This window comes from Nicotiana tabacum, chromosome 15 (genome assembly GCF_000715075.1).
Source record: "Nicotiana tabacum cultivar K326 chromosome 15, ASM71507v2, whole genome shotgun sequence".
Classification (NCBI taxonomy): Eukaryota; Viridiplantae; Streptophyta; class Magnoliopsida; order Solanales; family Solanaceae; genus Nicotiana; species Nicotiana tabacum.
The window spans coordinates 21,756,205-21,770,296 of record NC_134094.1 but is presented as its reverse complement, the minus strand read 5'-3'; the positions used below and the strand labels follow the sequence as shown (position 1 = coordinate 21,770,296).

The 14,092-nt window shown below is 35.1% G+C and overlaps 1 protein-coding gene across 1 annotated transcript; it reads left to right on the top strand.

The window, feature by feature from the left end:
* The first annotated feature begins 7,958 nt into the window (after positions 1–7,958).
* On the top strand, positions 7,959–10,790 carry LOC142169425 (uncharacterized). Its single transcript, XM_075230648.1, has 2 exons — positions 7,959–8,079; positions 8,952–10,790. Exon 2 carries the CDS (start codon positions 8,986–8,988, stop codon positions 10,621–10,623), a length of 1,638 nt encoding a protein of 545 aa, XP_075086749.1. The 5' UTR covers positions 7,959–8,079; positions 8,952–8,985; the 3' UTR covers positions 10,624–10,790.
* The last annotated feature ends 3,302 nt before the right edge of the window (positions 10,791–14,092 follow it).

The following is a 14,092-nucleotide window of genomic DNA, read 5'->3' as shown; positions in this document are numbered from 1 at the left end:
CTATGGATTTGTTGTTGGGCTCCCACGGACTCAGAGAAAATTTGACGCAGTTTGGGTCATTGTGGATAAGTTGACCAAGTCAGCACATTTCATTCCAGTGGCAGTTACCTATTCTTCATAGAAGTTAGCTGAAATTTACATTCGTGAGATTGCCCGCCTTTACGGTGTGCCCGTGTCTATTATTTCAGATCGAGATGCACAGTTTACCTCACACTTCTGGAGGGTTGTACATCGTGAGTTAGGCACGCGGGTGGAGTTGAGTACATCATTTCATCCACGGTCAAACGGGCAGTCAGAGCGCACTATTCAGATATTGGAAGATATGCTTTGCGCTTGTGTTATAGACTTTGGAGGTTCGTGGGATCATTTCTTGCCGCTTGTGGAATTTGCTTATAATAATAACTACCAGTCGAGCATTCAGATGACCCCATATGAGGCATTATACGGAAGGCGATGTCGATTGCTAGGTTGTTGGTTTGAACCGGGAGAGGCTCGGTTGTTGAGTACCGATTTTGTATATGATGCCTTGGATAAGGTCAAGATTATTCAGGATCGACTTCGCACAGTTCAGTCTAGGCAAAAGGGTTATGCCGATCGTAAAGTTCGTGATATTGCATTCATGGTTGGAGAAAGAATATTGCTTCGGGTTTCACCTATGAAAGGTGTAATGAGGTTCGAAAAGAAGGGCAAGTTGATCCCTAGGTATATCGGACCCTTTGAAATTCTTGAAAGGGTGGGTGAAGTAGCTTATATGCTTGCATTACCACCTAGTTTATCAGTGGTTCATCCAGTGTTCCATGTGTCTATGCTCCAGAAATATCATGGTGACCCGTCCCACGTGTTACATTTCAGCTCTGTCAAATTGGATAAGGATTTGACTTATGAGGAGGAGCCGGTAGCCATTCTAGACCAGCAGGTTCGTTAGTTGAGGTCAAAGAGTTACCTTTCAGTTCTAGTGCAGTGGAGAGGTCAGCTTGTTGAGGCAGCTACTTGGGAGTCCGAGTCGGACATGCGGAGTAGATATCCCCACTTGTTCGCCAGTTCGGGTATTTTTTATTTATTTATGTCCGTTCGAGTACGAACGGTTGTTTTAGAGGTAGAGATTGTGATGACCCAAAGGGTCATCTTGTGAATTAAGACTCTATTACAGGCTCGTTAGCCTTTAAAACCTTATTTTTACATACCTCAATTTGTGTGCGCAGTCCGGACGTAAATTCGAAAAGCCTTGATGTGGAAATTTATGAAATAATAATATTTGGGATTTAAAATTAATTTTTAGTTGACTTTGGTCAACGTTTTGAGTAAACGGACTCGGATATGTGTTCCGACGTTCCCGGAAGGTCGTTGTAAAATATGGGACTTTGGCGTATGCCCGAAATCGAATTTCGAGGTCCCTAGCTCGAAAAATGAATTTTTGATGAAAATTATAAGACTGAAATTCTATGGATTTAAAGAAATTGATTAATGTTTGATCTCGTTGGTATCGGACCTGTATTTTAGTTCCGGATTCCGGTACATGCCCGTATTTTGGTTTCGGAGCCCGGTACAGGTTTAATATAATATATAAGTCATGTCTGTGAAATTTGGTAGAAATCGGAGTTGATTTGACGTGATTCGGATGTCCAGTTGAGAAGATAGTAGTTTTGAAATGTTCTTGAGGAATTCATGGGTTTTGGTGCTAAATCCATAGTTTTAGGTGTTATTTATGTGATTTGATCGCACGAGCAAATTCGTATGATGTTTTTAGACTTGCTGCATATTTGGTTTGGAGCTCCGAGGACTCGGGTGAGTTTCGGATAGGCCACAGGATGTTTTGAACTTAGAAAATTTTGCTGGTATAACTGTACCTGTTGCAGGCCTCTGATCTCGCAATTGCGAGATCATACATCGCAAATGCGAACCAAGAAAGTATGGCAATTGTGTGATTTTTATCGCAATTGCGAAGAAAGCCTAGGCCAGCAGTTCTCATAATTGCGAGTTTATCTTCGCAATTACGAGTTTATCTTTCCAAGCTTGCAATTTAGTGTTTTTTGTTATGAAAGTTATGTGTTACCTCTCAGGTGCCGTACATGTTATGCTTCGAAATGTGTATTGTGCAAAGTGAACTAAAAATGTGGTAAACATAATGGAATGAGATGTTAATACTAAGTTATTACCCATCCTCTTGCTTTTCTTCAGAGTTCAACTATAGGTCTGCTTCTAATTCTTCTTCTTTTTATTTATTATATCTTCTTCCTTATTTTTTTCACACGTGTCTTCTTAGACAATATCAAAGAAAGAAGCATGATTCTTTTAGTTACTATATATGAAACATGTTAATAAAACCCACTGAAACACACAAATCACACCTATTTATTTTGTTTTAGCTAAATAGCTATGTGGCCTAATAATACGTTGTCAACACACTAAAAGGGGAACCCACATTTTCTGTCGTACGAGGGGTAGCTATAGGAATAGAAATAATTTTATGTGTATTTTTGGACCAAAAGATGGACAGAGAATAATTTTAAACCATTTTCAAATGATATGAGTAATTTTCACCCTTTTTCCGTTGAAAAAAGCCATGTTTTATAACATCACATTAAGGTGTTACAACTAGTTCATTTACTTATATAAATTTCCAGTTGCAACATTAGTGACAAAAGGTACAAAATTGTAGCATTTTGGAGGAGAGAGGGCAAGAAGGTCATGGAAGCTCATGTGAAAAGTGATTTAATTGCAACCGCTTAGATTTTCATTTCAAGAGTAAAGATAGGAGTTTAAAAAGAAAATGTATACTTATAAAAATTGCCCATTTAATCCCTTATTTAGTAGAGTACTAGCGTTTAAATTAAGTTTGCTATTATATTTAAAAAATTTAAATGCTATATTTGTTATAAAATCTGCCTATTTCTGTAACAGTAATAAAGATATGCTAGTTATGTATGTTACTCTTAAGAAGTGTAAAATTTTCTCTAATAATTAGAGTATGAGCTGTGATTCCATGAGATTGCTATATGATGTGCTTCCCATTACATAATCAAGAAACTATATCAAAAAAACTAACGGAAAGTGTTGGTGAAATTACAAGTAATTACAGTTGAAAAAATAATATGAAAAAAAATAAATAAATATTCTTCAGGCTGAGGCGCGGATATCTCGCTCTTTTTAAGGAGATTCAAGCCCAATGCAGTAGCATCTTCACCGGTCCAGCAGTAATATCCTTGACTTGTCCCCTCCAGGATACAACAGCCCGACAACGTCGTATGACTCGAACAAACTCTGGACAAGTTGTTGAGTCCAAAACTCCACCAAAATGAACACCTTCCTTCAACAAATATAATATTCTCTTTTGTAGAGAATAAGTTGTTGACTTAGATTTTCTCCTTCTCTTAAATCTCTTTTTCACTACACCAATTTCACTTTTTACATGCACACCACAATATTTTCCCATCTACGATACAAGGAAGAAACACCATTATTTATAGGTGTAGAATTTATTCCATAAAATAAATAATAAGGTAGTGAGATAATAAAATTGTAGAATATGGTTGTGGTAACAAAATTTAATATTTAGTGGGTAATTAGTAGTAGATAGTAGCATTAGTGGTTTCATGAGTTACACCAAAGTAATGACCACTTTCTTGCCAATTTATAATCATTACTTCACAAAAAATAATGCACTTTAATATTATAATTTTATAATTAAAATGCACCAACAGAAAGATCTTATAAATCCTTGATAATTTGGAAATGGAATGTGAATTTAGCCACTATTTTTTTTATTTAAAGGAAAATAAAGGGGGTGTGGGTACAAGGGTCCTGGTACTATTCATGTACGAAGAACCTTGAAGGGGGATGCAAATTTAGGGGTGTTTATCGGGCGGATAATTATGCTTAACGGTTCGACTTATCGGTTATTGAATTATAAATGTAGTAATCTGCTAGCCATCCAATAAGATAATGGGCAGATTGGTATCTGATTAACGATTATCAGGCGGTTTATCGGCTAAACCAAATAGAAATATTTTGGTATAATATTGAAATGAATTCTTTTTTATGGGTAGTTTTGTTAACTGACTCACATCCTAACAGACCTGATGAGCTGGATAGAATTAAAAATTATGGTGGGAAAGTTATAAATTAGAATGGACATCGAGTCTTAGGAGTTCTTGCTACTTCAAGATCCATAGGAAAGTATAAATATAAAAATTCTTAACGGGTTAACGGTTTATCCGATAAGAAAATTGAGTAATCCGCCCCCAAACCGTTAAGCCGTTAATTATAAAATCTCAATCTGTTCACCATCCATTACCCCCATAATCCGATATCAATAAGCCAACAAACTATCGGTTCGGTTCGGTTAACAGTTTTGATTCGGTTTTGAACAACCCTAGCTGCAATGAACAAAAATCTCACTCGGGGACCTAAAAGGCAAGCAAACATTCGAACATGAGTGCAAGAGATCAACCGATAAATGGACGAGCTCAATTTCACGACCCAAAATCCAACTAGTCGTGATGGCACCTAACCCAACCAGCTAGGTAAGCCAATTATCAACTATCCAATTCCAATAATAATTATTAAAGAAATTTAAGTAAACAAAAATCTTAATCTTATACATTCCCCAAGAAGTGGTAGTACAAATCATGATCTTCTAAGAATAGAGTTTACAAATATGGTATGAAGTAAATACATCATCTGTTTGAAAAGTACATAAACAGAGTTTTATGAATCTAAGGCTACCATGAACAAGAGGCAGCTACAACCGGAACGCAGGTACATCTTCAGATCCATCTCCCAACGAACACAGCAACATCAGCAACCAACATCTGCACGCAAGGTGCAAAAGTGTAGTATGAGTACAACCGACCCCATGTACTCAATAAGTAACAAACCTAACCTTAGGTTGAAAGTAGTGACGAGCTTGTACCAAGGTCGGGTCCCAACTTCAATAACCAACAATAGTTCATAACAACTTAAACAAGTAATACCAGAAGTAACTCAACAATCAAATGCTCAGCAAAAACATGATTTCTGAAAATAGTTCTGCATTTCAAGTACATCAATGAAAACCCAAATCGTTTACCGGAGTTGCCAAAAATATGAATAAGTTTGAAAATAATAATTTTTCCAAAATCCTTTCAATAATAAATAAGATCTTTCATTTTTCTTTCCAGATAACCAGTGTAAAACAAATGCATCACTATGCACATCTGCCAATATGTGTGACAAATCATGAATGGTGTAATATCGTACAATATGAGAAAAAATACATCTCTATGCCTGAATATCATGTGTGCATGTCAATGCAATGTATCTCAGAGATGAACTCATATGCATACTCTCAGAGTATCAATTCACTCAGCCCTCCCCATCACTCAGTCCTCATAGTCACTCAATCCTCACAGTCACTTAATTCTCCTAATCGCTCGGCACTCGCACTCGACACTCGGCACTCGACACTCACACTCAGTAGGTACCTGCGCTCACTAGGGGGTGTGTACAGACTCCGGAGGGGCTCCTTTAGCTCAAGCACTATAATCTGCACGGACAACTCACGTGTTGTACGGACAACTCACGTGCTATAGTATCAATATCTGGATCCGCACGGATAACTCACGTGCTATAATAAGCCAATCTGGCCTGCTGCGGCGTGCAGCCCGATCCCATAATAATAAAGTATATAAAGCCAATATGACATACTGCGGCGTGCAGCCCGATCCCATAATTATTCTCACAATCAGGCCCTCGGCCTCACTTAGTCATCAATCTCTCCAGTCTCTCGGGCTCACAATATCATGAAACTAGTCCGAAATGATGATATGATGAATCAATAAATAGTAACAGAGACTGAGATATGATATGAAATGAATGAACATGTTTGAGTATGAAATTTCATTTTAAAAAAATAATTCAACAGCAATATGACCTCTGTGGGTCTCAATAATACTGGCACATAGCCTTAATATGATTTTTAATATGATTCTCAGCTCAATTTCTTCAACACATAAAACTACATAGAAAATACCAAGATTATTTAACTACAAAATTTTACGGAACCAATTACGTCACAATTTCTATAGTGCACGCCCACACGCCCGTCACCCAGCATGTGCGTCACCTCCAAACAATTCACATAATACGTATATTCAGGATTCATACCCTCAGCTCCAAGATTAGAAGAGTTACTTACCTCAACCTTCAAGCTCCGAAAATACTACAATGCTCCAATTGATTAAAATGTCCAAATATCACTCACAATTCAATACCTACCATTAGATATCCCAACTACATCAAAATAAATACGAAAAGATTCATAAATATCCATTTAGGCTTCATAATTCGACAACAAGCTTTCAACCAACCCAAATTATCCAATAGGCCCATCCATTAGCCTATTCAATTACATTCTTATCATTTAATAATCATTTGGAGTCATTTATAATACTATGTTAATTACCCAACATCATTAAGTCACTATTCATTGTCTTCTCCAACAAAACCATATGTTCAAGAACACCCATTTCAAGAACTAGTGTTGTATGTTGTCAAAATGGTGATTCCATATTCAATTTGTTCATCAATTTAAGTTATCAAGTTTATTGGAATCATTAGAAACTCAAAATAATTCCTTTTATATCAATTCATCACTATTTATCTTCTTCTTTGCCCAAAATATCATTTTCAAGATCCTCCCTTAGGGTTCATACAATATCCCATTACAACTTCAAATAAAACTCATAAACATGCTACCCATACTCCAATATGACATATATATGAAACTCAAGTGAAGGGATTACCTCTTGGTGGAAGAATCTAACTTTTTCTTTTTTTGGTGTTCTTGAAGATTCAACCCATTTCCTATGGATTTGATCCATATTAATGTTAGTATTATCACTAAATGATGTTATATAATCATCCTTGTACCAAAATAACTTACCTTGAAGTGTATCCATGGTGGAAGAGCTCCTCCTTCTCTCTAGAAATCTATTTCAAGATGAAGAACTAACTCATTCTCTCTCTAAACCAACGTTTTTCAACTCCTTAAAATGACCCTTGAAGCTGTGTAGCCTCCTGCGTAGGCTACGCACAAAGGCTACGCAGGGTGGACTTTCATTCCCCTTCAACTGAAAGTTGCTGGATTTGCCTACGTAATAGTGCGTAGGCTACACTGCTATGCTGCGTAGGCTACGCAAGACTCGCGTAGCTGTTCTGCCACCCTTTAGTAAAAAAGTAATAACTTCTTGTAGGAATCTCCAAATGACAAACAGTTTGAAGCATTAGAAACTAGACATATAGACCTTTCTTTGGATAGGTTATATACCATATAAATCTTCATATCGTGAGAGTTATGCTCATTTGAAGTTAGGTCTTGCGCGAACTCGCTTGAAACTTTATCTCATCATATAATTTTCAACTTGACTTAGCCTTAGGGCTCTTCTTAGACCATAAACCATTCTTAATGCACCTCATACATATATTATGATGATCAATTGATATCATTCAAATTATCAGTCTTGTTCATATCCGAATTAATATAATTAGCACCCGCCAATCTCCTTAATGGTCTTAAAACTGTTCGAAATTTTTCCGGGGTGTTACACTCGGGGGAGGAGAGAGCCAAGAGCCATGCTTTCAGAGTAATGGGCTTTGTTTTCTCTCGTTTCACGTTGATAGTCCTTCTTAATAAAACATAATATATATAATATAAAATATTAACAAAATTCTCATGGCTAGAAATTAATAAAAAATGGATTAATGTTCGAGTTAAGTTAATAAAAAAACAATTTAATTACTTTTCTCTCTTAGGGGATAATATAGTTTTGGCGTAATTATTTGTTTTTGTGCTTTTAACAATCTTGGGTTGTGCATACTTTACGCATAAACTATAACAACCAAACTGCCAATTTTCGAACCATTTAATATCAACAAACTTTCTTCTTATAAATTCTTTCCCTCCCAAATTGCTCTTTTCCTTTTTTTCCCCTTTCCTCTCCTTCCTTCTTTTTTCCTCCAAATTCTTCAGTTTCTTTCCTCTATCAATTATCTACTTTTTTAATAATGAAGGCTTTCGCTCATTTTTTTTAATAAAAAAAGGTGCATCTTTCTCATTTCTTTCCCCTCTCTCCCCCGTTTATATAATCCTTTATTAATTTGTATATTTTCCTGTGATGATTTCAAGAAATATGTGATATTGTCAGTGACGAAACCAAAAATTTCATTACTATTGTTCAAAATTAAATATATACATAAATTTTTGGCTTGTATATGAAGCATCTTGTATTATATGCACAATGCATTTTTTTTGATAAAGGTGCTCAATTGATCATCCTTCTATCTTTGTGGCTCCGGCGTTACCTGTTGGTTATAATTAACATTAATAGTTGAAGAATAGAGAAATAATAATTTTTTTGTGGACAAATTAAAGTGCATGAAAAAAATAGTATTTTCTTTCGGAATTTTGTTAAGAACTTAACGAGATTTTTAGGAATGATTTTTTCGTCTTTTATTGAATTTAATAACATTTAGATTTATATGATGAGGTTTTCCGGAGAATTGTTAATTGAACATATTAGATTGGTTACACTATTGTGGTTTAAGTTTGACTATTTGTCTTGTGATTGTTACAACTTAGCTAGCGTTTGGACATAGTTTTGATTGAAACTTGAAAAAAGAGTTTTTGAAGTTGTGTTGAAAAATAATTTTTAGAAGTTGAAGTTATGTTTGGACATGCATTTCATTTGAAGAAAAGTTAATGTTTTGTGAGTGGGAAAAACAAAATTCACCCAAAACTGCCATAAACCAGCTTTTGAGAACTTGAAAATTCTTTCCCCAAAACATGATCATATTTCATAAACGAACAATATTTTCAAAATTATTTTGAAAAAATGAAGCCGTTAATTAGTCCAACTTGTAAATCTTAGACTTGTTAAGTATTAACCTGTTTATACATTTTGCAACAATTGCAGGTTCAAGATCTTGTCAAGGACTTTAGGCAAAGGAATGGCAACAAGGACAAGGGACATTGCCCCTCTAGTAAAGGGTAAGAGAAGCACCAACATATCTAAAACAAAGTCTCTTGTCCACACACATAATTCCATTATTCCTACTGCCTCAAATAAGAACATCATCCCTAGCTATCTCAAATCCAAACCAGCTTCATCAAGTTATTCCAACATTCACCATAAACAAACTCCAAAGCATAAAACATCGTTCGATAAGCCTCCTTCTAGTCTTGATAATGCTCATGGCAAGAATGTAACTTCGTCGAGTGATCCCAATATTCACAATAAACAAACTCTAACTCGAAGAAGATCGTTGGATTATAAGGCTGCCCTATCTTCTAATCTTGATAATACTAGAGGCAAGAAGCTAGTAGCCTCATCATCAAGTGTTCCTCCCAACATTCATAATACACAAACTCTAGCTCGAAGAAGATTATCGTTGGATCATAGACCTCCCTTATCTTCTAGTCTTGATAATACTCGTGGCAAGAAGCTACCCTCATCAAGTAGTGATCCCAACATTCACAGTAAACAAAGTCTAGCTCGAAGAAGATTATCGTTCGATCATAGGCCTCCCCTACATTCTGTTCTTGATAATAGTCCTCAAGGTAAGAAGCTTACCACATCAAGTAGTGATCCCAACATTCACAATAAACAAACTCTAGCTCGAAGAAGATCGTTCGATCATAAGCCTCCCTTGTCTTCTCCCCTGCTAAAAAACAGAACAATATCTCCTAATCCTAGGGAAAGAATTATCAAACCATCCTTATCATTTTCAGGTAAAAAGTCCACTTCCCAAAAACCCCTTATGAATAAATTGTCCAAATCATCTCATACTAGTACTAAGGATGTTATTGGGAAAAAACATACTCCTGGCCTCTATGCTAGGGCAGTGAAGCAAGATAGTCCTGCTGGTTTAACATCAAAAACATTTATAACATCGAGTTTAACAGATATAGTTGAGCATATTGATCCTCAGGGTGAAGAATTAGAACAAGAGGTAGTAAATAGTGAAAGTAATTTAGTCATTGATGAAGATAATGAAGAACTAAGTGAAATTGTAAACATCGATGAATACCTCAAGGCTGCTGAATCCTCATTATATGTTGTCGAAAATCAAAAAGTCGTTAAGATGGAAATAGAAGAAGAAAAACTACTAGTTGAAGAAACAAGCATCAACAACCATAAAGAAGTAGAAGAAATCAAGAAGGAGCCTAGTAAACTTGATGTTGAAGAGACAGAAAAACAAGAAAGTGCAATAAGAGCATTGAATGAGAACCAAGAAAAGAAAGAGGAGGTTCAAGAAAGTGAAGTATTATTAAAAGAATTGGATAATTGTCAACAAGAGAAAGAGGAGGGAAAGGAAAATGAGGAAAAAGAAATGAATTTGGATATTAAAGAAGAGAAAGAGGAAAAAAGTGAAGGAAGAAACAAAGGAAAGGAAGAGAACAAAATTAGCACTATGGCATTTGCAAAGCCTTATCTTCATTTGGTGCAAGGGAATAAGAAGGAAAGTGTAGTATCTAATGATGTGATTGAAGAAACTGCAAGTAAACTTAGAGAGCAAAGGAAGAATAGAGTGAAAGCATTGGCTAGTGCTTTTGAAACTGTCATTTCCTTACAAGATCACAGGTAAGTACATATACTTGTGTTGTTGTGTATAAGGACCATTCATTGTTGTAACTTGTATGCTTATAATTCCCCCAAAGAAGTGGATATTGTAACAAAAGAAAATTGCTTTTTTTGGAGCAATAAAAAGAATTTATACATTATGCGAAAAAGTGGGACATTGTTATTTTCCAATTGTAATATTTACCGTCATATATAACTATGACAAGATTGTTTAAATTTTCATCTGGTAACTAGTCGAGCTCTGTTTGATCTCTCAAAGAAGAACCCGAATCAATTTCAGGTTATGATGTAGATTACATGAGTGATATGGTTCTTAATTTTTCACCGTTGAAGCTGATACAGAGGCATATTCAAGATATAGAATCAGAGGGTTCATAACGATTTTATTCTATTTTGTATGTGCACGTGCATGTTCAATTGGATCTGCCCCTGTCCTGATACCATTGATTCCTTAAGAAACTTATAAGTCATAACAAAAGATATTAACGATTAAATTGATTTAGGTTATGAATTCCTCTTTTAATCTTATTGTAGTATTAACCTATAAATAATATTCCCTTCATTTCAATTTAGATGATGTAGTTGGACTTGACATAAAATTTAAGAGAAAAAAAGAATGACTTTTGAAATATGTGGTGCTAAAACTTAAGGGGCAAAATCTTAGTGGGACCATAATATTTGTGTGACTATAAAAGCTTCTCATTAAGGATAAAGTGGGTAGAATGAAAAGTTTAAAGTTAAATTATTTTTAAATATAAAAATATATCTTTCTTTTTTGAACGGACTAATAAGAAAAACGTGTCATCAAAATTGAAACAGATGGAGTAGTTAGCAGACTTACGGGTTTCTCCTTGCGGGAGCAAATCGTCTGTAGCAACCACGACTCGATTTACTAGTAGTTGGGAATCCTCACAAGATGAATTTCCTTGTTTTCACGGATCTGTTATTACTGGTGAAGTCTTTAAGTACTAAGGTGGGACTTGAGGAACTATAGTAGAACATAAAATTGTTTTAGCTTAGAAATAAGAGCCAAAGTTGAACCATTTGGTGATATTAGTCAATCGAAAAATCATGTAAAGAATGATTTTTAGCAAAAATCATGTAAAGAAATTGACCTTGAGAGTTGAGACAAACTCAAGGCAAGAATTGCCTTTAGACCACACAAAGAGACAACATCACGTTTTCTCAAGTAATATTCGGTACATCAGCTTGTGACAAAGAAAATGAAACTCTTGTCTAACTCAACCCTAAATGTTAACTCATAAAATGAAAATTATCCAAAGATACAAGGATTGATCATTCCTTTGACTAACGTAGGATATTCTAACACGTAACGTGAGATCTTATTATTAATCCTAGGGGTAAAATATCACTTGATATAGCTTTGAGCATGGCTTTGAAGTTACTAAACTTGGGCTCCCAAGGACAAATCGTTCACTTAGTCCAACTTCAGACTAGGAATTCGACGGTTGGACATGGTCCATTGTCCCACAATAATAATATAGTATATTAATTAAGCTATTAATCTTGGGCTCTAAAGACAAAGTTTTCTCTTGGTCTAACTTGGATTTAAAGGTTGAACCTAAGTCTACTTTCAGTCAATACATAATAGTGCAATATAATCCTAAGCTAGAAAGAACAAATAGAAAGAGATGAATTCTTTTTTCTTTTCATTTCTTGGGTTAACCAAAGAGAAACAGTAATTCAGTACTTATAATAACAGTATCATGATCATGACAATAACAAAGGAAAATTTTAATTAAATAGCAGTTTGTTCAATAAACTTAAGACCTATATATTCTTTTGGCTGCAGAACTCATAAAGAAAGTGAAATTAAACAAAATAAATAAATAAATAACAAATTATATTCTCCAAAAACTCTTAAACAGTCGATTACTTGCTCAACAAGAAATCTTCATGATCATGTACTGTACCGAAGCTCCAAAGAAATCTGTCTTTCCAATCTAAGTTGTCTTCTAAAATTAGCAATAAACACCTCCGATCTTCGATCAATGTCATTTTCATCATCGTTATCCACATTACTTCTGATTCTTTGAATACAACGTATAGAAGGATCATCCCGTTGTTCAAATTCATCAATGTCGCGAATTACATCATATAAGGAGCTGCTCTTACACTTTTTGAATAATTTTATAGGATGCTTCCTTCGAAAGCTAAGGATTTTTGAAGTTAATTTCCATTTCTGCATGTTATAACTAAGTAGAAAAGCTATCTTCTTGGCTGCATTTTTCATGAGTGTCTTTAATAGTGACCAATTTTGTGTTTTCATGGCCGGCTAAGTTTGAGAGTTGGATCTTTTCTGTTTAATGTGGGAAGGGAAGGTAAGGGGTCTCTTATATAGAGGTAGAAAGAGCTGAAAATTGTGAGACAAGTTACACGGTTTGGCCAGGCAAAGATAATAAAGAAATGCTAAAACTGTTATTCACACTACACACTTGAACCTTAATTTGTTCTTTGCTATTTGGCACTAAAACTATTTCATTCTTTGTTCTAAATGACTCAAGCAAATATTTACTAATTGTTTGATCGTCTTATCTAAAAGTTTAAGTAAGTGGATAGACTTTTATTAATTATATAATCACATCCTTTTATGTGTGTGTTTGATTGTTTTTCATGGGTCAAGTATTGAAAAATCTTTTTGATGGTAGCGAGACTTGAACCAGGATCGGTATTTTCTCTCTACTATGTTAAAAAAATAGATATTGTGCATAACTCAACTAAAAAAATGTTACGCCCCGAACCATGGCCTGGGCGTAACACGACACTCGGTACCTAACTGCATGTGACCGAGCGAACCAACTGGATGGATGGATCAACATGTGGTATAATTGTAAGATGAATATAAACATGCAACATGTTGATTAACTAAAGAGTCTGATTGAAATATCATAAATGCGAAAAGTACTGAAAAGTATGCAAGTATAAACGAGTAGCCGACAAGTCTAACACATAAAAGCCTGCTAACATCTGACTCACTCGACTATAGTTTACGAAGCCTCTAAAGAATACTGAAATTAAAACTGATAACTGAGAATTGATAACTGATAAACCGAACTGAACAAAGAAAGTAAGGATATGAATACTCCATCTTTTGAATGATGAACCACCTTTTATCTGAATAAATAAACTGTAGCCTAAGGCCCAATATATATATGTGTGTGTGTGTGTGTATGTGCGCGCGCGCCTGCGCGCGCACAAACTGCGGGCTCGGGCCCAAGTACAAGTGTTCAACATTCAGGATTTAAAATAAAAAACTTAGAATCATACTGCAATACATGATTCTGAAATAGTGAACCATATTGGGTTACATGATACCGGAATGCTAAATAGGACTAGACTAAGATATATATTCATAATAGAATGATCTGTCATAACTAAGACTCATGGGATATTGAATGAATTATGAAACCACGTCATCTACAGAATAGAAGTTCTATAACTATTCATAGAAC

Coding starts and splice junctions, on each gene's coding strand:
- LOC142169425 (XM_075230648.1), top strand. CDS start 8,986: ATGGCAACAAGGACAAGGGACATTGCCCCTCTAGTAAAGGGTAAGAGA.